General features: G+C 52.1%; 1 protein-coding gene across 1 annotated transcript in view; it reads left to right on the top strand.

Moving 5' to 3' along the window:
- The window catches only part of KCNK12 (potassium two pore domain channel subfamily K member 12), a 53,041-nt gene extending 35,861 nt beyond the window's left edge, over positions 1-17,180 (top strand). The window contains exon 2 of the mRNA XM_061432278.1: positions 11,795-17,180. Within this exon, the coding sequence (XP_061288262.1) occupies positions 11,795-12,696 (902 nt within the window). The 3' untranslated portion in view covers positions 12,697-17,180. The remainder of the gene's footprint in view (positions 1-11,794) is intronic.
- The last annotated feature ends 3,187 nt before the right edge of the window (positions 17,181-20,367 follow it).

Raw genomic sequence — 20,367 nt, 5'->3', positions numbered from 1 at the left:
ACTTGGGAGTTCATTGCAATGTAAGCAGAAGAGAGATCTGGGCAGAGCTGTGCTTCAGTGCATTGGGTCTGGGACAAAGTTCAGAATGGACAGGAACAGAATATTTCCAAAAAACCAGAAGTCTGGTCCCAAGTCATCAGGGCCTCTCTGTGCAAATGGGGCGAGGGGGTTAACACAAGGTGATGAGGAAGGAAAGTGGGATTTGGAGTTGGTGGGCCTGAGCTGGAATTTCTGTGACCTTCAGCAAGGTCCTCAACACCCCTGTGCCCCAGCCCCTGTCTCTCGTTGCTTGGGATCTGGTACGGATTCATGCCATAGGCCCAGGGCAGGCATTTTGGCCACAGCCAGTCCTCCTGCATGGTATGATTGTTTGCATGTTTCAAAGCAAACTCACAGCCACAATCTCCGAACCAAAGGCTGAGTCAGGCCTCAAGAGGCAGAATGGAAAGAGTTGTGAATGTGGGGCTTGAGGCCTGAGTGCTGGGGGTGTTCTTTCAGGCACTATTTTACTTCTCTGAGCCCTGGTTTCCACACTTGAATAATGACCAGAAGTCACACACTCCCCCGCCACACCCAGGAGCTGCTCTGGGGACGTATCTGTGATAGCACCAGCAGAGTGCGGGGCATAGCATAGGCTCCAGACATCCATCGCTCCACCCTGCCTTCCCGTGAGCCAGGGATCAACCTCCCTTCCCTGCAGGGCAGCCGAGAGCTGAATGTGCAGCGGGGATGGCTCCCCCCCATCTGGAGAAGGATGCGCCTCTCCCTACTGAGCCTCAGTGCAGGGGCCACAGGTTTGGGCCCTCCTGACCCAGCCAGGCCCTAACAGACGTTCACATTGGTCTACCAGCCTGAGGCAAGGGGCCATGTCAGCAGGCCAGCGCGGCATACCCACGGTTCCCCGGGGACCCGCTCCACTGTACACGGCAGCTGGACCTGGCTGCAGCTTCAAGTGCAGTTTGCTTTTCTCGTGGTTTCTTGGCTTGTTTTCTCCTCTGGGGCAGCCACGCAGGCCGCCTCCTGTGAGGAGAGGTGTTGGGAGGTGGCCAGGTTTGGGGACCAGAGTTAGCGAGATGGACTCAGAGCCCCGAGAAGCAGCCCCTTCCCCATGTCTCCCCTGGGTGCAGAGACCCCCCTCAAATGTGGCTCTGGGCTGCATGGGTGGGGAGGAGGACATGCTTCTCCAGATGAATAAAAACTGAATTAACTGAGAGGAACTGGAACTGTGCGCGTGAGAGGACAGTTTGACAGAACTACCACAGGTTCCCTTTAAAAAAGAATCTGCACCTCTCTCATCTAGGATTGGCGGTGAAGTGTGATTCAGTTGACGGTGTATGGACACTTCTGGGTGGAGGGACCTGCCTTCTCCCCACAGCGGGTCTACCCGCCCTTCTGGGGGGTGACCTGTGCCTCACCACAGCCCTGAGTGGGGACCCTGAGGTTCGGGGGGGTAAGGCCGGGGCTGCGTGGGCTTCAGGGCTTTCCTCACCTCACTGCCCCACCTCCGGCTGTTGTTAGCCAGACTTTTGTTGCATCAGGGGCTGTTCCTGCATTCCCTGGCCTTGGAGTCAGTCTTCTGCAGTTCTGGGCTAAGGCTAAATTCTGGGCTCTGCTCTTTTTGTGGTGGGCAGGAGGGGTGGTGAGCTCATCCCTGGAAAGGATTAGTCATCAGAGAGACAGGGACAGATCTAGGGGGGCAGGACAGAGGACGGGCTCTATGTAAATGAGTCATCTTCCCTGCAGCTCTGAGGCCCCAGCTTGACAGCTGCTCCCCAGGAGAGGTTGTTAAGCGGGAGCGTCCCGGAGGCAGGCGTAGTTAACCGGCTTTTAATAACTCATTTTGCTGAATGATTTTTGGTGAGGAGAGAAAAACCTTAATCCCACAGATGAAGCGCATGGTGGGGGCAGGTTCAATTAGCCCCACGGGCAAGAGAAACAGCACTGAGTTTCAAAGCCGACTCTTGGGGTCACGTGTCCATCACTCCCAGATTACCGAAACTTTTCTAATGTTAAAAATCCATGGCCTGCAGCCTGTGGGGTTCAGCCTACTTTTTTTAAGCCCCAGACCCTCTCAGGCATCCCCACACACACCCTGCTTTCAGCAAAGGTCATCCCAAAGGCCCCCGAAGGACAAGCAAAAGCGAACAGGAGAGTGAGAGAGGGCCCGCTTTCTCCACGGGACTTGTGTTCTGTGTTGCCTCTGTGTCCTGAGTCAGGGAGCTTCTTAGGTGGTGCTAGTGGTAAAGAACCTGCCTGCCAATGCAGGAGACGTAAGACATGGGGGTTCAATCCCTGGATCGGGAAGATCCTCTGGAGAAGGGCATGGCAACCCACTCCAGTATTCTTGCCTGGGGAAATCCGAGGGACAGAGGAGTCTGGCGTGGTCCATGGGGTAGCAGAGTCAGATACAACTGAGCAGCTCAGCACATGCACACAGGGAGCTTCTAGCACGAGGCCAGCCCCACACTCCGCTGCGGTGCCAAGCCCTCACCAGCACTGAGCCCTCAGGGGCTTCTAAACCAGCTTCCATCTGGTTTACAATTTAGACAAATCCTCAAGTACCAGTGGGCTTCCCCGGTGGCTCAACTGGTGAAGAACCCATCTGCCAGTACAGAAGACACAAGAGACACAGGGTCGATCCCTGGGTTGGGAAGATCCCCTGGAGGATGAAATGGTAACTCACTTCAGTATTCTTGCCTGGGAAATACCACGGGCAGAGGAACCTGGCGGGCGACAGTCCATGAGGTGGCAAAGAGTCAGACATGGCTGAGCACGCACGCACATGCACACAAGTGCCAGCAAATGTCGCTCCCAGAGTGTCCGCTTTTCCACCACAGGCCCACTTTCCAGGATCAAGCCCTTCCCCCCACTAACACACTTGATTTCAGGATTGGAAAAAGTGGTGCCTCCCCGCCAGCATGGGGACCAGAGCCTGAAGCTAGCCCAGAGGGGATGTTGCCACTCACCCGGGATGGCTGAGGACACGGAGGCCTGGTGAAGTGAAGGGACAGCAAGTTAGTGGTGGAGTCGTCTTGGGTGTGTGTACGGGGGCTTTTCCTTGCCGCTGAAATGCCTAGTCGTACTTCACCCGGGCCCTGCTCCACCTGCAGCTCTTCAGCTGTGATGTGAGGGCCAGCCTCGCCTGTGTGTTTCCCAGTTAAGCTTGCAGCTTCTTGAGCGCCTGCCACGTTCTAGGCGCCGTGGGAGGCACGAGGGAACCACCTCCTCATCCACTCTTCACAGCAACCTCACGAGGTAGGCAGTCATCAGGCGATTTTTAGAGGGAGAATAACGTGTCCCCGTCGGCCCATTAGCAAGTGGAGGTGCCAGAGCTTGACGCCACAGCCCCTGCCCTCAGCTCTCCAAGAAAGCCGATGTTGGCCCTTCCTAAGCCTGCAGGAAGGGAGGCTCACTGAACTTGATGTTTCCAGAGTTTGTGGGTTTCTACTGTACACACACCCAAGACGACTCCACCACTAACTTGCTGTCCCTTCACCTCACGGGGCCACCGTGTCCTCAGCTGTCCCAAGTGAGTGTCAACATCCGCTCTGGGCTGGCTTCAGGCTCTGGTTCCTGCGCTGGGGGGAGGTACCACCTTCTCCAAAGCTGAAATCGAGTGTGTCAGAGTTTGTGAGTTTCTGTTGTACAAGGCCAGACATGTTGCTGGATGCCATGCCCAGATGACAGAGAAGCTTCTAGAGGTGTCAGGTGACACTGTCACTGCCACAGAGCTCCCGCAGGTTCAGCCTGAGTACAAAGTGGACAGGAGGGTCCCCAGCCTTGCCCTCCCCCTTCTGCCTCAGGTTCACCCACTCCATCAGCAAGAGTTCCTGAACGCTGTCCGTGGGCCGGACAGCAAGCTGCACATGGGAGCCAGCCAGGCTGGACCCAGCCGCTTACTCTGGCCCCATGCACACCGCTCTCCCAGCAGGGCACACCAGGTCTCTAACTTCCTCCTTCTCGAAGTCCCATCCACACTTCAAGACTAAACATGAATACCTCTTCCTCCATAAGACTCTCTCAGTCGCTGCAGAATACCAGCCCTGCTTCTGACCTAAGCTGCTCTGGAGACTATTTTAAATTTCCCAGGCGATTCCACTTTGAAGCCAGAGTTAAGAACTGCTGCTCTAACCAAAAGCAGCCTACGTCTCTTTTGTCTGAACTCTCCTGCGTTTGACTCTTAGTGCATCACAAACTCCTTCCTCTGGTTTCACACTGGGCTCTGTCACTTGCTTGCTCTGTGATCTGTGCAAGTTATTTAACCTAAGTGCCTTTATTAAGTGTGACTCAGTTTACTAATCTCACAAATGGGAATGAAAATAATTCCCACTGTAGTTCATCAAATCTAAGACACCAGCAATTATAGATGCACCAATAATGTATACTATTAAGAATTTTGAATGCTGCCAAATAAACTAAGTCATCAATTGTAAGGTGCATCCTGATTTCAAGGTGTTAAAACTTGAGGAAAATAGCTATGCCTTAGGATGAATGACACCCAGTGCCTCACTGAATTGTGAGAATGGATGCATTGATTTACATGAAGCTTTGGCACAGTGCTTAGAAAGAGTAAGGGCTCAATACATATCAGCTATTATGTGATAATATAATTATCACATATCCCATGTTTCCACTCCTCACTAAATGCTTTAATAACTTCTTCCAGCCTTCCTTTCATTCTCAGCCCTCCCAGAAGGTTTGGCCAGGCTGCTCGGCTATCCTCCTCAGGAGAGGGACTTGGAGAAGGATGACATGGGCAGCCTCGAGGTTCCAGACCTGGGGCTTGCTGCTGCTACTGCTGCTAAGTCGCTTCAGTCATGTCCGACTCTGTGCAACCCCATAGACAGCAGCCCACCAGGCTCCCCAATCTCTGGGATTCTCCAGGCAAGAATACTGGAGTGGGTTGCCATTTCCTTCTCCAATGCATGAAAGTGAAAAGTGAAAGTCAAGTCGCTCAGTCATGTCCGACTCTTTGCGACCCCATGGACTACAGCCTACCAGGCTCCTCCATCCATGGGATTTTCCAGGCAAGGGTACTGGAGTGGGGTACCATTGCCTTCTCCGAGACCTGGGGCTTATGTGAATCTTAAGTCTCACCTCTCAAGTGTCCAGCCCGCCTCCACAGAGTGTGGCCATGTGCTTCCTACCTTCTGCCCAAGTCAGTGTCAGCTCCAACCACAGAGCAGCCTGAAGGCTGCCCCAGTCTCTGCCCCACAGCCCATCCCACATCTCCCACTGTTTCCTGTTTGGAGAGGGAGAGGTGCTGGAAGACCCGGCTGCTGGCCTGGCCTTGGGCAAGGCCCAGCTCTGTGTGAGCTTTAGGCCCCTTGAGTGTTAAAGTGAGCCTGTTACCCCTCCTCCAGCATTCAGGAAGGATCCCAGGAGAGGGGGATGTTGGAAGATGCTTCCCAGAGGAGTGTGCCCAGCAGACAAGTAGGCCATGGGTAGGGCTGCCAGATTTAGCAGATAAAAATACAGAACTCCCAGTTAAATATGAATTTCAGAAACACAACGAATCTTTTTTTTTTTTTTAGTGTAAATATGGCCCATGCAATGTTTGGGATGTTCTTACACTAAAAAGTTCATTTGTTTATCTGAAATTCATGTTTATCTGGGAGTCCTAATGGGTCTTTTCCCCTCCTCTGCCCATTGATCCCCTGACCTCAGCTTTCTCACTCTCCCTGATATTTAACTCTCATCCTGGAGAGGTTCTTGAAATTTTTATTTTCAGTTATTCAATAACAAGTAACTATCAGTGCCTAATTTATACATGATTCCCTTGTCCACTGTGGAGAATAGAAAGAAGACTTCATAAGCGCTTATTAATGTGCTAGGCAAGGGCTTCTGCAGTGGCTCAGCAGTAAAGAATCTGCCTACAATGCAGGAGACACTGGTTCGATCTCTCAGTCGGGAGGATCCCTTGGAAGAGGGCATGGCAACTGACTCCGGTATTCTTGCCTGGAGAATCCCATGGACAGAGGACCCTGGCGGGTTTCAGTCCACGGGGTTGCAAAGAGTCAGACACAACTGAAACGGCTGAGCACAGCACAGCACAGTGTGCTAGCCGGGCACTATCCTAAGTGTTTTAGATGTACTGACTCAGTTTAGTACAAAAATGCAAGTATTATCATCTCCACTTTACAGATGAGAAAATGGAGGCACAGAAACATTAATTTGCTCAAGGACAAATCCTAGTGGAGCTAGGATTCAAACCTGAGAAGCCTATATAATCTATAATTCCGAATTGCCGATATAAGGGTCCCTACTCCCAAGGGGTTCCCAAACTCATGGGGCCGTTTGACTGGACAGTTCATTAGGGCTTTCAGGATAACGTGACTCAGGCTCCTGCAGTGTCAGCTTCATCTAAGCTGGCTCCTCATGGCCACAGATGGCCACCAGCCACTTCTGGGGCCGCCTCCTCCTCCTTCCATACCCAGGGCAGCACTCTTAAAGGTGAGAAGCATTTGACCCAGAAACTGTCAGAGAAACTCTCCTCTCATCTGATTGGTCACATCCCTGAGCCCAACCCTGTAGCCATGAAAATGCCCCACACTGACTGGCTTAGGCCCATCCATCCTCCAACCAGTTATAGTAAGGGACTGGATTTTCCAGATTGGACTAGACTAATGGAGCCCACGGGAGAAGGCAATGGCACCCCACTCCAGTATCTTGCCTGGAAAATCCCATGGACAGAGGAGCCTGGTAGGCTGCAGTCCATGGGGTCGCTAAGAGTTGGACACGACTGAGCGACTTCACTTTCACTTTTCACTTTCATGCATTGGAGGAGGAAATGGCAGCCCACTCCAGTGTTCTTGCCTAGAGAATCCCAGGGACGGCGGGGCCTGGTGGGCTGCCGTCTCAGGGGTCGCACAGAGTCGGACATGACTGAAGCGACTTAGCAGCAGCAGCAGCAATGGAGCCCACCCCTGGCTGTTGGGTCAGTTCTTTGGCTGCTATACTTAGGGGTGGGGGGTGGGGTGATGGTTAAAGGAGATAGCTGCAGTGTCCACAACAAGGGTTTTATGTTACTTGAAATTTAAACCAACAAATCATTATGATGTATATTTTAAATATCTTACAGGTTTATATGTCAACTACAACTCAATAAAGCTGAAAAAAAAAAAGGTTTAGGGAATTTAAACCAAAATATTTGAAATTGGGCCAATTCCAACCAGTAGGGTCATCAACGATAGAGTATTATATTGTTTCTTAAAGGAAGCGCTTTAGCCCATTCACATTAGAATCATCAGGGGACAATTTGTTAAAATGCAGAGTCCTGGGCCATTCTAAATAAGTCTCTGGAGTGGGACCCGCCTTGGAATCTGCATTTTAATCATGCGTCCCAGTTGCTTGGATTCGCTGTGGCTTACACCTGTTGTCCTGGGGTAATTATTTGCTGTCAAGTATCTCAGATTAGATTATAAATTATATTTCCCCTCCACCAGATGACACTGCAGAGCTAGTGGGAAAAGTTGCCCCAGATGATGAACCCAAATGTCCCATTTGGCGCAGTGAAAAAGGTCAGCACAGTCAGTTCAGCCGCTCACAAACAGTAACTTGCTGAGTATATCGCTCAGCCCATGCCCTTGCCTGCACTGTTGCGGTTGATGATGCGTCCCTCTCAGGATGGTTGAGGGGACCGGGTGAGAGGACATGTCCAGTGCCCAGCACAGAGGCTGCACCCAGGGCCTGAGACAGATCAGTGCTGGCCTCCCCATCTCACTTCCAGGCTCTCAGAGCTGAACTCCAGAGGCCCTGTCACTGGGGCCCCATTTGCGAAGGCGGCACCAGACAGACTGTGGGAATGAGCTTCACAGCTTTTGTCAAAGTGGCATAATAAAGCCCCCAAGTGTCTGCTCTCTGCAAACGGGGATGGCAGATCAATTGTGGCATAAACAAAACAGCAGGCTTGGTGCGAACCCGGGGACAGATTCCGCCTCTGCAGAGTGTGAGTGGGGGAAGGGGGAATTCTCTGGGTGGTTGGGTTTGCCTTTTCTCTGGCTGAAGCTTCAAGGTCCTTCTCCAGAGCCAGCCTGGCTCCCCACAGATTGCCAAGAGTGTGGGGGGACTGTTCTTCCATCGTGGGAACATCTGGCTAGGCAGCAGCACCAGGCATGACCCTACCGCCCTCAGCACCCCCAGAACTCTGAGCCTCTAGGTGCTGATGGGGAAGGAGGGTGGACCGTGCCCCCTCCACCCTGCCTCTGGAGCTGAGCTGACGGTGGGTCTGCAGGAAAGCAAAGGGAGGTGAAGTGGGCATGGGGGCCAGACCTCAGGAAAAGGCCAGTGAGAGGGACCCTGGCGTTGGGTGTCCTCTGTGATGTCAGGGAACCTCCTACCTGCCTGTCCTCTTCATTTTCGGCAGAAAGTGCCATAGCCAGCCATGCATTTGGCGTCATTTGGGGCCTGGAGTCATAGCCACGAGGAGACCTCAGGCCCAGGTCTGGCCCAGCCCCTGAGTGGAGGCAGCAGGGAAAAGCTCTGCCCCTGTCCAGGGGTGAGCCGCTGACAGCAGAGGGTCAAGTGGGGAGCTGTGTAAAACCTCTAAGAAGGCAGCCTAGGTCATCTGTGAGGGTGTCTGTCTGGTTTTCCACCAAAGCCCTGAGCCTAGCACAAGGCCTGCCAATCAGGTCCTCAGTGTTTGCTGGAAAAGGAATGAGCCGGTAGGGGTTGGCCCTATGGCTGCACCACAACACCCACTGTTAGGACAGGCATACCTTTTCATGGAGCCCATATGGGTCTTTGGTGATCCCCCCAAACACAGGCACCACCACCCTGTGCCTTTACTTGAGTGGGTGGTGCTTCCTATGACTACACTGCATGCTCACCTGTCCTCTGCCCCTCAGGCCCCCATGATCCAGCAGGCAGCCCTCCTGGGCAGTCTCTTCAGATTTGGCTGCAGAGTTCACTTGACCCCTGTCACTCTCCCCCGTCCCTGGCACAGGATGCCCTAGGAGACTGCCAGGGCAGCAGACTGCTCCCACTAGTGCCCCCTTCCTGCCCCTGCCTGTGTGAGCTACACCAGTCAACCTTCGGCCCAGGGAACTGTCCGGCACAGGGTTAGATTCCAGGAGACACCTCTGACTCTCCCAGAACCCTCACCATGCTCTGCTCCAGTGCTCCAGGGTGAGTGGACAAGTGTCTGCAGTTCAGCCAGCATCCACCAGGAAACAAGCTGCCAGGCTGCCCCTGCTGTAGCCTGATATTCTCCTGACCAATCCTCCCCCCACCATCTCTTGACTTGGGGATGCCACAGCACCCTGCTATTTCAAGGTCATCTCCCATTATCCCTGGGTACTTTCTAGTCTTTCTGTATAGCCTGGAAGTGGGTGGTGAGGGTTACTGGTCACCCTATTTTGCTGACTTAATAGATAAAAGGTAGATGTATTTAAAACTTCTCTTTATGGGTTTCCCTGGTGGTTCAGTGGCTAAGACTCCAAGCTCCTGATGCAGGGGGCCCGGGTTTGATCCCTGGTCTGGGAACTAGATCCTGCATGTCACAACTTGGACTCAGCACAGCCAAATAAATAAATATTTAAAACTTCTCTTTAGAATGAGGGCTAATGTATTACATGCCACGCTAAACTTTTAGCTGAAAATTCTAAACAACAGGAAAATCCCATTCAGTATTCTCTTAGGCATAGTATTAATATTCCAGGCTCAGCATTTTTCATTTCTTTAGGAATTTAGCCAAGTGATTCCCCCAACCAGAGGGGTTGTTTTCCCTTCCTGAGTAGCAGCAGTGTTGTGTATGATGGTTTCAGCACCAAGCGAGAAGCCAGGACACAAGTATGGCATCTGTCCCATAGGAGTAGGTCATGTTCCCTCAACCCCTGCTCCCTCATCTATACAGTGACAGGTAGAGCAGAATTAAGGTCCCTCATAGTTCCTAATTGTCTAGGCATTTTGAGGTTTTTCTTATTGTGAGAGTAAAAAAGCTCCAAAAACACATAGTTTGAAAAGTTATTATACAATGAACACTCATGCAACCACCACTCAGATCAACAGATCATTTCCAGCACTCCAGAGTCTCCCTGGGTCCCCTTCCATTCACCCTGCCCTGCCACCCCCAGAGCAAACTCCAATTCTGACTTTTATCTCAATTTTCCCTTGTAATTTTACCAATCAAATATGCATCCCTAAAAAGGTACTGTAGTTTGGTTTTGCCTGGCTTTGAATTTTATGCCAGTGGAATACTTTTTTTGTGTCCAGTTTCTTTTAACATTCTTTTTGTGAGGTTCATTCATGTTGCAGGTAGCAGTGGTCTTTGCTTTTTCTTTGCTGCATAGTATTTTCTTGTATGAATTGACCATGAATTAGTTAGGCTGGTGGACACCTGGGTTATCAATCTATTAATAGGATTTTTTAATAAATTCACACAGAGACAAATACAAACACTCCCACTCCACATATAGTCATACTGATTCAGAGTTGAGTTCTTTATGAATTCAGAAACTTGAGTTTGACTTTAAAGTGTAGTAAAATCCCTCGTTTTGAACTCCTGGTTACACTGCTAGTTTGGTTTTTTTCACACTCTTATAGCCAAATTCTGAACCTAGGGACATAATCCATCTTCCTCAACAAAGGTATCACTAGAAGATTTTCTCCTAAGTTGAGTCATTAAGCATAAGATGAAGACAATGTCAGGCAATGGGGCATTTCCTCCAAGGATTCTAGAAAATGATTAGCATACACATTTAAGGGATCATTCTAAAAAAAAGAAAAAAGAAAAAACTAACTTCAAGGTTTTTCAGGGAAATAGTTAAGCCACCCCTTTCCCAGAGCTGGCCTTACCCCACTAACAAGGCATAAGTAGATCTTTTGACCTTGGGCATGCATTAAACAGGGATGCCCCTGAACTTCAGCTGCAGAGGTCTTGATAGGTGCTACCGTGCTGCTCTGATGATGTGTTTTCAGCTCAGACTCCAAGCAGCAGTGGATCTTCATGCTAAGGGATAACATCCCCTCCCATAACCAGAGTCAGGTAGCCATGGGTCCCACAAAGACATCACAGCTGGCAGCTGGCTGAGAGCTCATGGTGGAGGAGCAGAGCTGCCGCTCTGCAGGACCCTGGCCAGCATGGGCCAAGCACCCTGGCGGGAAGCCAAGCCTTCTGCAGCAATCAGTCGATAAAGAAACTCCCTTCAAGACTGTGCTTTGAACAAGCGGGTAAATCAAGACTTAATTATAAGAGTTCAAAGCACTAAGCTGCTGCCCAGGCGTAGAGCAGACCTCTCAGAATAAAAGCCACTCCAGACACACAGCAGCACAGGACCCAGCTGGGCAGAAACCTTTCCCTTAGCTACCATCAAATATAGCTAGCTGGACTAAATACAATATACCTGGTCCCCAGCAATTCTATCAAATGAAGCCTTTACGGAATTCTGTCCTAGCAAGGCCCAAGTGTGCCACTGGTACATTAAAAAAACGATTTGAGTGGCGAGACAACAGGTGACACTCGTGTGAGCTGTGGGTATCTCAGTATCTTCCCCTGTGCAGCTCTTCTGTGTGTTGTGATGGGCCTTTCCTAGTGACTCTCTCACCACTGGCATGATTTATAGATCCCCCAGAAGAGGAGCCATGTATCCTCCATCAGTTTAGGGGTTGTCCAGACTTACTTAGGAACCATATCTGGTGCCACCAAGGGAGAGAAACGTCTTGGCACTGTTTCTCCTCCAGTTGAGTGATGCCACTCAGGTAAGAGCCATGTCAACACCTAGATAAAACTGCGCTGCGCCGGGTGGGGACCACCTGTCCAGCCAGGATCGCGCTGACCCCTGCTCTGTCCCCACAGGTTTCGGCATGACCACCCCCGCCACGGTGGGCGGGAAGGCCTTCCTCATCGCCTATGGGCTGTTCGGCTGCGCCGGGACCATCCTGTTCTTCAACCTCTTCCTGGAGCGCATCATCTCGCTGCTGGCCTTCATCATGCGCGCCTGTCGGGAGCGCCAGCTGCGCCGAAGCGGCTTGCTGCCCGCCACCTTCCGCCGCGGCTCCGCGCTCTCGGAGGCCGACTGCCTGGCAGGCTGGAAGCCCTCGGTGTACCACGTGCTGCTGATCCTGGGCCTGTTCGCCGTGCTGTTATCTTGCTGCGCCTCGGCCATGTACACCAGCGTGGAGGGCTGGGACTACGTGGACTCGCTCTACTTCTGCTTCGTCACCTTCAGCACTATTGGCTTCGGGGACCTGGTGAGCAGCCAGCACGCCGCCTACCGGAACCAGGGGCTCTACCGCCTGGGCAACTTCCTCTTCATCCTGCTCGGCGTGTGCTGCATCTACTCGCTCTTCAACGTCATCTCCATCCTCATCAAGCAGGTGCTCAACTGGATGCTGCGCAAGCTGAGCTGCCGCTGCTGCGCGCGCTGCTGCCCCGCGCCCGGCGCGCCCCTGGCCCGGCGCAACGCCATCACCCCGGGCTCCCGGCTGCGCCGCCGCCTGGCCGCACTCGGCGCCGACCCCGCGGCCCGCGACAGCGACGCCGAGGGCCGCCGCCTGTCGGGAGAGCTCATCTCCATGCGCGACCTCACGGCCTCCAACAAGGTGTCGCTGGCGCTGCTGCAGAAGCAGCTGTCGGAGACGGCCAACGGCTACCCGCGCAGCGTGTGCGTCAACACGCGCCAGAACGGCTTCTCGGGCGGCGTGGGCGCGCTGGGCATCATGAACAACCGCCTGGCCGAGACCAGCGCCTCCAGGTAGACGCGCAACTTGTCGCGCCACGGACCCTCAAGCAGGCTGGCGTGCAGCCGGGCGGCGTTTGCTCTCCTCTCAGACGCTGGCGCTTTCTTAACCTTTATCCAATAAAATGAAACAAAAAAAAAATTTTTTTTTTAAAGAAATACTATTTGGCCAGGCCTGATGTTATCAAGGGCAGGTTTTGGGGGAGCCTGTTATTCTTGTGGGTCCCCTTCTTGGAGAACCGGGGTCCCCAGCAGATTATCCTCTGGGGAGAGAAAAAGTGGCACCCCAGACCCTCGCCTGGTACACACAGCAGCCAGGGGAGTGCCGCCCCTGAGTTTTGCAGACTGGCACTAAACCCCGCCTCCATGCACATAAGCAGCTGGCAACCCCAAAGCATATGGTGCAACTTTCCATGGCTCCGAATTACCTCCGCAGCATTTAGAATCCTGGCCCAGCCTAGCAGCTTCCTTCTGGTCGTCAGAAATGATATAGTCACAGTTATGACAGGTGGGGGTGGGGAGAGCCATATGTTGCCTCCTGATGTATATATATAGAACAGCCGCTACACACAGAGAATGGTGTAGTATTATGCAATGAGATGAAACACAGCACCAACTTGCGGACTGTGGCATTTCCCAGAGACCTGGGAACTGCCATGGTAAGGGGCTTAGGAGGCCTTTCTCAGCCTGGAGTTAGTCCACTTAGAACATGGAGCTGGCCAACTCTTTAAGGAGGGAAAGCCTGGAGTGGTCTGCAGGGCTCATTCAGGCTACAAGGAGCCCAGCTCTGCCTCAGCCGGCTGATCTCTGTGGCTCAGGGCGCATCTCTGAATCCCCTCAACTCTCCTTCCTTTCACCAGCATCATCCACGGGAATGCTTTTTGTTGTTAGCCAGGAACATCTGAGTCTTCTCAAACAAGATTTTTTTTTGTTGGTGGGGATTTTTTTTTCTCAACCATTTTTTCCCTTGTAGAGGGCCTGAGGGGTGCAGAGCACCCCCTCCAGCTGCCCCTCCCCTGCAGCAGGGCTCTGCTAGCTGCATTGGTGGGCACCAGGGCCTGCAGCCCTGGGAACCAAAGCAGCCATCCTGCAAGTGACAGAGAACATGACTCCAGAGCCCATGATGTGTTTGGGATACATCCCATTCTGAGCCCTGTTGGTCTCTGATTCTCAGGTGAATGTGTTTTTTTTACACACACACAGTCTGTATTGGAAGTGGAAGCAAGCCAGAGGGAGAGAGCTGGTGGATGGAAAAAGCAGTTTTGGGATTCAAGTTTTGGTCTGGATGATCCTCAAGCTGAAGGACAGTTTCTCCTAGACTCACCCTCTGCCTCACAGGGAGTCATCCACCTGAAGGAAAGCCCAATGCCCAGTCTTCATAGAAGAGATGAAGGTCTCGGACTATAAAGGAACAATCCTCTATCCTCTATGGGCCCATTTTCTCATCTAAAAAGATGATGATCCAAGGATAAATACCAGAGTCTAGTCAGACACAGTGTGACCCACCAATACATATACAGCTTCTGACAGGAAGTCTTAGAAAAGCACTAGGACACCTCACACCCTCTGCCTGAGAGGCATCAAAAGCCGTGAAATCTCCCTTCTTGGAAATGAAGGAAGCATATGTGCCTGGAACTCTCAAACAACACACACAGCATTAAGAGTCATGCTTGAATGTCAGCCTCCCCTCGCCCCTTCTAGTTCATGGCAAGAAGGAAAAGACAAATTCAGATCTGAGCAACTCTCCAGCTACTTTGGGATCATTTCTTTTTTGAGTGGTGAGGGGTCATTTCTAATTTGGATCTGAATTGGCTTTTACACACAGACCCTAATCTGGGGGTGAAGCCAGTGAGGAGCGGTCCTGGACAGAAGTCAATCTTGCCAATTCCTGAAGGGTAGGCTTCCAGACAGCCAACACTTCCAGGATGCACTGTGACATCAGTTAGGCTGGCTCCATGAGCCACCCTTCCCAACCCCCGCCACCCCTTCCTCCATCTGAGCGACAGCTGCAGTCACACTGAAGGGACCACATGTTCAGAGAGGCACACATGTTTTCAGGGCAGAAGTCCTCTAATGGGACCTAGAAATGAAGTTTCAGTTCTGTCCCTTTAAAAGAAGGAAAGATTAAAAGGCATCCAATTAGAGATGTCACCTAGGCAACGGGAAATAACTTGGGGATCTGAGCCATCCAGAGGGAAAGCAGACATCCCCGTGACAGAGATACCTAGACCACGAGGACTTAACAACAGGCAAAACAGCAGCCTACCCAGAAAGGTGAGCCCCAGGAACAGCACAGAGAACTTAAGACACAGTCATCAAGGCTGCTTGAGCCAGGCAGGCTAGAAGGGGCATCCAGCAATCCTCTGACCTCGAACAGGACTGCACAGAATCCCATCCCAAGAGGGAACAGGATCTGCCTCCAGAGAAGAAAAGCTCGCCACCTTCCTTGGCAGTCTTCTCTGTCACCGCTGCTCCCTAACGTCTCTTCTGGGTTGCTCATGCTGCAGCCTTAGCTGTTTTCACTTCTTTTCCTGTGCTTTGGCTTTGGAAGGAGGCAGTTGCAGACAGCTTGAGCACGCTTCTGAGGGAATTGAAAGCATCGTTCAAGGGAGCCAGGAAAGGGACCTTTCCTCCTCAGTAACCTCCCAGAGAAACACTGGTCCTCTAGTGTACAGCAGCAGATTAGGGCTCAGTGGCATGCACGTACTTTTGTTCATGTTCCCTTAGTCTACTCCCCCCTTCTCAATAAACATTGTCTTTCACCTCAGGCCAAAGGGCTCAGTGCCCCAGATGTCAGGGGCTGCTTCCCTTGGAAAAGCCAAACTCGCAAGGTCAGTGGGATTGTCGGAGCCTAGACCCAGAGCTAAAGGGCTTGTTTGACATCCTGCTTGAGGGCGAGCATCGAGAACTAGACCCGCCTGACAAGCTGGAATGGGGTCCTCCTGTCATTTCAGGGTTATAGACATTATTAGGGACCCCTTGTTTGGTGCAGGTTTCTGAACCCCCAGCTAAGAAAGTGCTCCATTCTCTTAGATGCTGTGGCCACTCCCACCACGTCTCCGGTCTGATGCACAGCTGGCAGCTCACAGTGCCCTCAGGCTCCAAGAGTTGCTTCCTAATCTTAGGCCCACACTCACTCCTCTTGTGCTGCGGCTGTGAGGCTCCCGTAAAGACAGCATGGGCTCTAAGAAGCCCTTGTCACCCATCTGTGGCCACGCAGGGGCCAGAATCCTAGACAGGAGCCCAGCCTTCTCAGAGCTGAGCAGGCAAGGGCACGCCTTGGTGCCGTGTTCAGTAAGAAGACCAAGTAGTCTGGCCAGCCCTTGTGTTCTCTGTCTGAAGCTAGTGCTTCTGTCTGGGTCTGGCAGAGGAGGCAGAAGGCTCAGGCAGCCTTAGGCCCTCAGACTGTGGAAAAAGCCAGGCAATCCTGGGCTTTTGCCAGAAGTGTCACATATTGCAGCCTCATGCACGCATGCACACACGCGCACACACACACACACACGCACACATACATACATACACATGTGTCAGCTTTATAAAGAGCTACTAGCCCCTCCCTAAAGCAAAAAAAAAAAAAAATCCCAGTCTGGGCTACTTTAAGAAGAAGGATTTTTGCATTTTTAGCTCCTTAGAAATCTGCAAGGGCCTGGAAAATTCCTCCCTGTCTTGGGGGAGTTTCATGAACACTTTGCACAAATCTGTGTTTTACACAGAAGCCAGCGACCAAACCCAAGCCAAACCCTGGAAAACAGCTGCTGAATGTACTCAGGCTCCTCCATCCCTCAGACAGGCCTCCCAGCAGAGCCCTGCTTCCTGCGCACCCCCTCCCAGGTGGGTGAGGAGCAACCTGGCACAGTAGGAGCCATGGGCCAGACGGCTCCATCTTACTGTAACTTTTTACATTTTTCACAAACAAAAAGCACAATTGCACGTGCTCACTGTCTGGAAAGCACATTCAGACAGACTGCTGAGGCACTTCTGAGTCCAGAAGAGGCACTGGCTGGGGCTCATTTCTTTGTTGGAACAGTTGTTAGAAAATGTGCTGCTTGGTGCTGCCAAAGGCTCCCTACTCCGTGGGGTGGGGGAGAGGAGGAGAGGGCTGCTGACAGCACTCCTGACCCCGAGGACAGAGCCATCAGCATGGACTCTGGCCCCTGGAGCAGCTCTGACACCTCCAGGTGCCCACCCAGCCAGGCTCCACACTGAAGTGGTGAGATTTCTGCATCAACCTGACCCAAGACCCTCCCCTTCCCCTTGCTGTCAGCCTCCTCCCCTTCCACCCCCAACCCCGTCCCCCCTTCCACCCTCTCTTCCCTAGGGAAGCTCCCCCCTTGCTTTACAGATCATTTTCTATGCTCCCTGTTCTCTTAGGAGGGACTTAGAGCATGCGGGGCCAGTCTGCAGGATTTCTTAAACAATACATTTATTTTTTCGAGCAGCACTCCAAGAGAGGGTTTGAAGGGTGTTGAAATTAACAATGAATAAAATGCAGCCTGCCACCCCTTTGAGCTGTTTGCTTTCTGTCTGTCAGAGCCGCCTGCCTCTCCACCTCCCTGATCACACCTCCTCTCAGGGGGCCCCAAGAGACATCGGCTCTGAGGACTGGGCCTGGGTGGCAGCGTCCTGGGGGAGTCACTCTGGAAAACAACAGTGACATTCATGTGAGCTAAGGGCACCAACATCTTAGGCAGCTTGGCCAAATGGGCCAAGGTAGAACCTGATAGCCAGGCCCGGAAAGAAGGTAGGGGTGAGGAGGACCCAGCACTGGGGACACAGTCCCAACTGCGCCCAAGGTTTCCAGTTCTAGCTGTGCACTAGGTTTTCCAAAGAGAGCTTTGAAAGATACTGATAGCCCAGCCCCATGCCCCGATTCTGATTTCAATGGTTGCAGGAGGGAAGCAGGCAGGCCTTGGAATTTTTTGGCAGCTGCCTGGGTGATTCTGAAGGGCAACCATCTTAAACCTTAAACCTTGTCTAAACACAGTGCTCGCATTGTGGTGTGGTGGAAAGGCCACCCATTCAGAAGCTAGGAAGACTGGATTCTCATTCTGCATCTGGCAGCTTTCTCAGATCCTCAGTCTCCCCACCTGCAAAATGAGATAATGATCTCACCCCTCCCCACACCCCCTAGGAGGCTTGGAACATTGAAGTGTAAATGCTCCACATATACAATATCACTGTTATAGAAGCATTTCATGATAAGAGACCAGGGAGCTCCTACGGCTTCTGCAGCAGGCCCTCTGTGGTGCCAGCTAGGAAAGAAAGTGCATTAGTCACTCAGTCACGTCCAACGTTTTGCAACCCCGTGGAGTGCAGCCCGCCATGTTCCTCCATCCTTGGGATTCTCCAGGCAAGAATACTGGAGTGAAGGCTGCAACCAAATGATTTCTTCTGCCCATGATGCCTTTGCAAACCTCTCCTTTTTTACCCTTCTTTAATCACCATCTCCAATTCCACTGAGGCTTCCTCTCTCCTCCTCAGCCTCCTCCCCAGGTTATCTTTATCCTTCAGTTTGCTCTAGAGATGAGAAGTAATTGATAGGTCACTCAAGTACAGGCCCTGCCCGCCTCAATCTACAAAATCACTCCCTGGCTCCCCCAAACCCCAAAGTTACTTATAACTGCAATGATACACAGTGTACTATTTTCCATTCTGGTTTGTTTTGTTTTAATGCTATTAAATTGATTTCCTGATCTGCCTAGGAATCATACCCAACTTTGCAAAACTGTAGCCTGTGGTGTTTCTGGAAAGAGGCCTTCCCATTCCCCTGCTTCCAGTGGAGACCTACCAGCTAGCTGTTGCAGTGGAGGAGCCTGCCCCATGGTCACCCATCAGCCTTCCTCTGTCTTTGGGCCTCTTTCCCCAGCTGTATAATCAGCTCAGGTGGGTGTTTCAGCTGCATGAAGTGGTCCTTACCTTCCTTTCAAGCTCTAAGGCCTAAGATCCCTATGACGTTTGATCAATAGATCTCCACCCAGCCATCCCGGATGGATTGCCAACACTTCCCTTCTATGGTCAGTTACCTTTCTGTTTTCCTGATGAAAAGTGAGAGGTGCTCAATCATGTCAGACTCTTTGCGACCCCACGGACTATACAGTCCATGGAATTCTCCAGGCCAGAATACTGGAGTGGGTAGCTGTTCCCCTCTCTAGGGGATCTTCCCAACCCAGGGATCAAACCCAGATCTCCCACATTGCAAGCAGATTCTTTATCAGCTGAGCTACAAGGTAAGCCTGATGAGAAGATAAGAAAATAACATATTTGCCAAGCCAGGCTCTTGGACAAGGGATTTGTGTGTTTATCTCAATCTCCTACTAACCCTGGGAGTTTGGTACTTTTCCCGTTTAGGTCCCAGATCGGAGGGGATAGGTCATTTGTTTAGTTTGGGGCCAGCAACCTCTTGCCATGCTAGGGTCTGGAGACACAGGCTGAGAAAGACACCACAGCCCTTACTCCAGGCTTGTGGGAGGCCGATAGCAGAGAGGGCCTGGCAGCTCTGCAGGATGAGCATTCCACATCCGTGGGCCGTCTGGGCTGCCGGGAGCACCCATGGAGAGGCAGCCAGCCCACCAGGCAGTTGGGGGAGCCTCCCAGAGGCAGGCTGTCCAAGCTGAGTGCAAGAGGGGCCTAATGAGCTGGCTGCTGAGGGGTAGAGGTGTCCCAGGCAGAAGGAACCGTGTGTAGGAAGAGAAGGGACCTGTGTGCAGTCCCCTGGGCCTAGAGCTGGCACAGAGCTTTCTTGATTGTAAGAAGTGGAGTCTGGGCAAAGAAAAGTACATTTGTGGCTCTTTCCGATTCCACTTTAAGAGAAATGTTCACAGAAGAGATGTTGGTGGAATCACTAAAGAAAGGTGTAACCATAAGGCAACGAATGCCTGGTGTGAGAGCTCATTTCTGCCTCTCCGGTTTCTGTCTCTCTGGCCTGTGGTGAACAGACCTCCCAGCCTTCCTACGGTCAATTGTCAGCAAAATGAGGGGCTGGCTTTTAGCCTGCAACTCCAAGGATCTGGAGGAGAAATGTCAAAGTGCCACAGGGATTCCTATCAAGAACCATCCTTAGCAAACCTCAGCTGTTTCCCCGACCCAGCTTGGACAGTTTGTCCCAGTTCTTCTTTGTCCACTGACTGGGCTGAGTGGGACCAGCCATCTGGATGCAGGAAAGAAGGAACTGTGCCCCACTGAGGTTGGGCCGGCTTCCTGCTGAAAGCTGCAGGCTCAACACACCCCTAACCCTCTGAGAACCTCCATGAGCTCCGGGTCATCCTGTTGGTCTGTCCTCTTCTTTACAGCTGTGATGTCCAATGCAGTAGCCACCAGCCACACACACCTCTTTAATTGTAAGTGAATTTAAATTAAATGGAATGAAAACTTCAGCTCTGCAGCTGCATTAACCACACGCACTTGCAGGCAGAAAACAGCAGAAGCATGGGCTCCGCCTCCAATCTGCCTCTCAAATCTGTGCACGTGCACCTAACATGCATTATCCAGACTGGTAGCTGCCCGAGAGTCGGGGATATGCTGTTTTCAGCCTTCTAGCCTCTGCAGTAAGGACAGCCTGCTACAAGGTGGGTGGGTTAGATGCAAGGGCCTGTCAGCCAATGATCACGCCCTTCCTCAGCCATGTGGAGGGTCTGCCTACAGGAGGGGAGGGAGGCCACTGTGCAGAGGAAGCAGAGGCAGACCGAGGTGC

The sequence above is a fragment of the Bos javanicus genome, chromosome 11, assembly GCF_032452875.1.
Source record: "Bos javanicus breed banteng chromosome 11, ARS-OSU_banteng_1.0, whole genome shotgun sequence".
NCBI lineage: Eukaryota > Metazoa > Chordata > Mammalia > Artiodactyla > Bovidae > Bos > Bos javanicus.
Note: the sequence above shows the minus strand (reverse complement) of the source record. Positions and strands in the feature narration are given on the sequence as shown.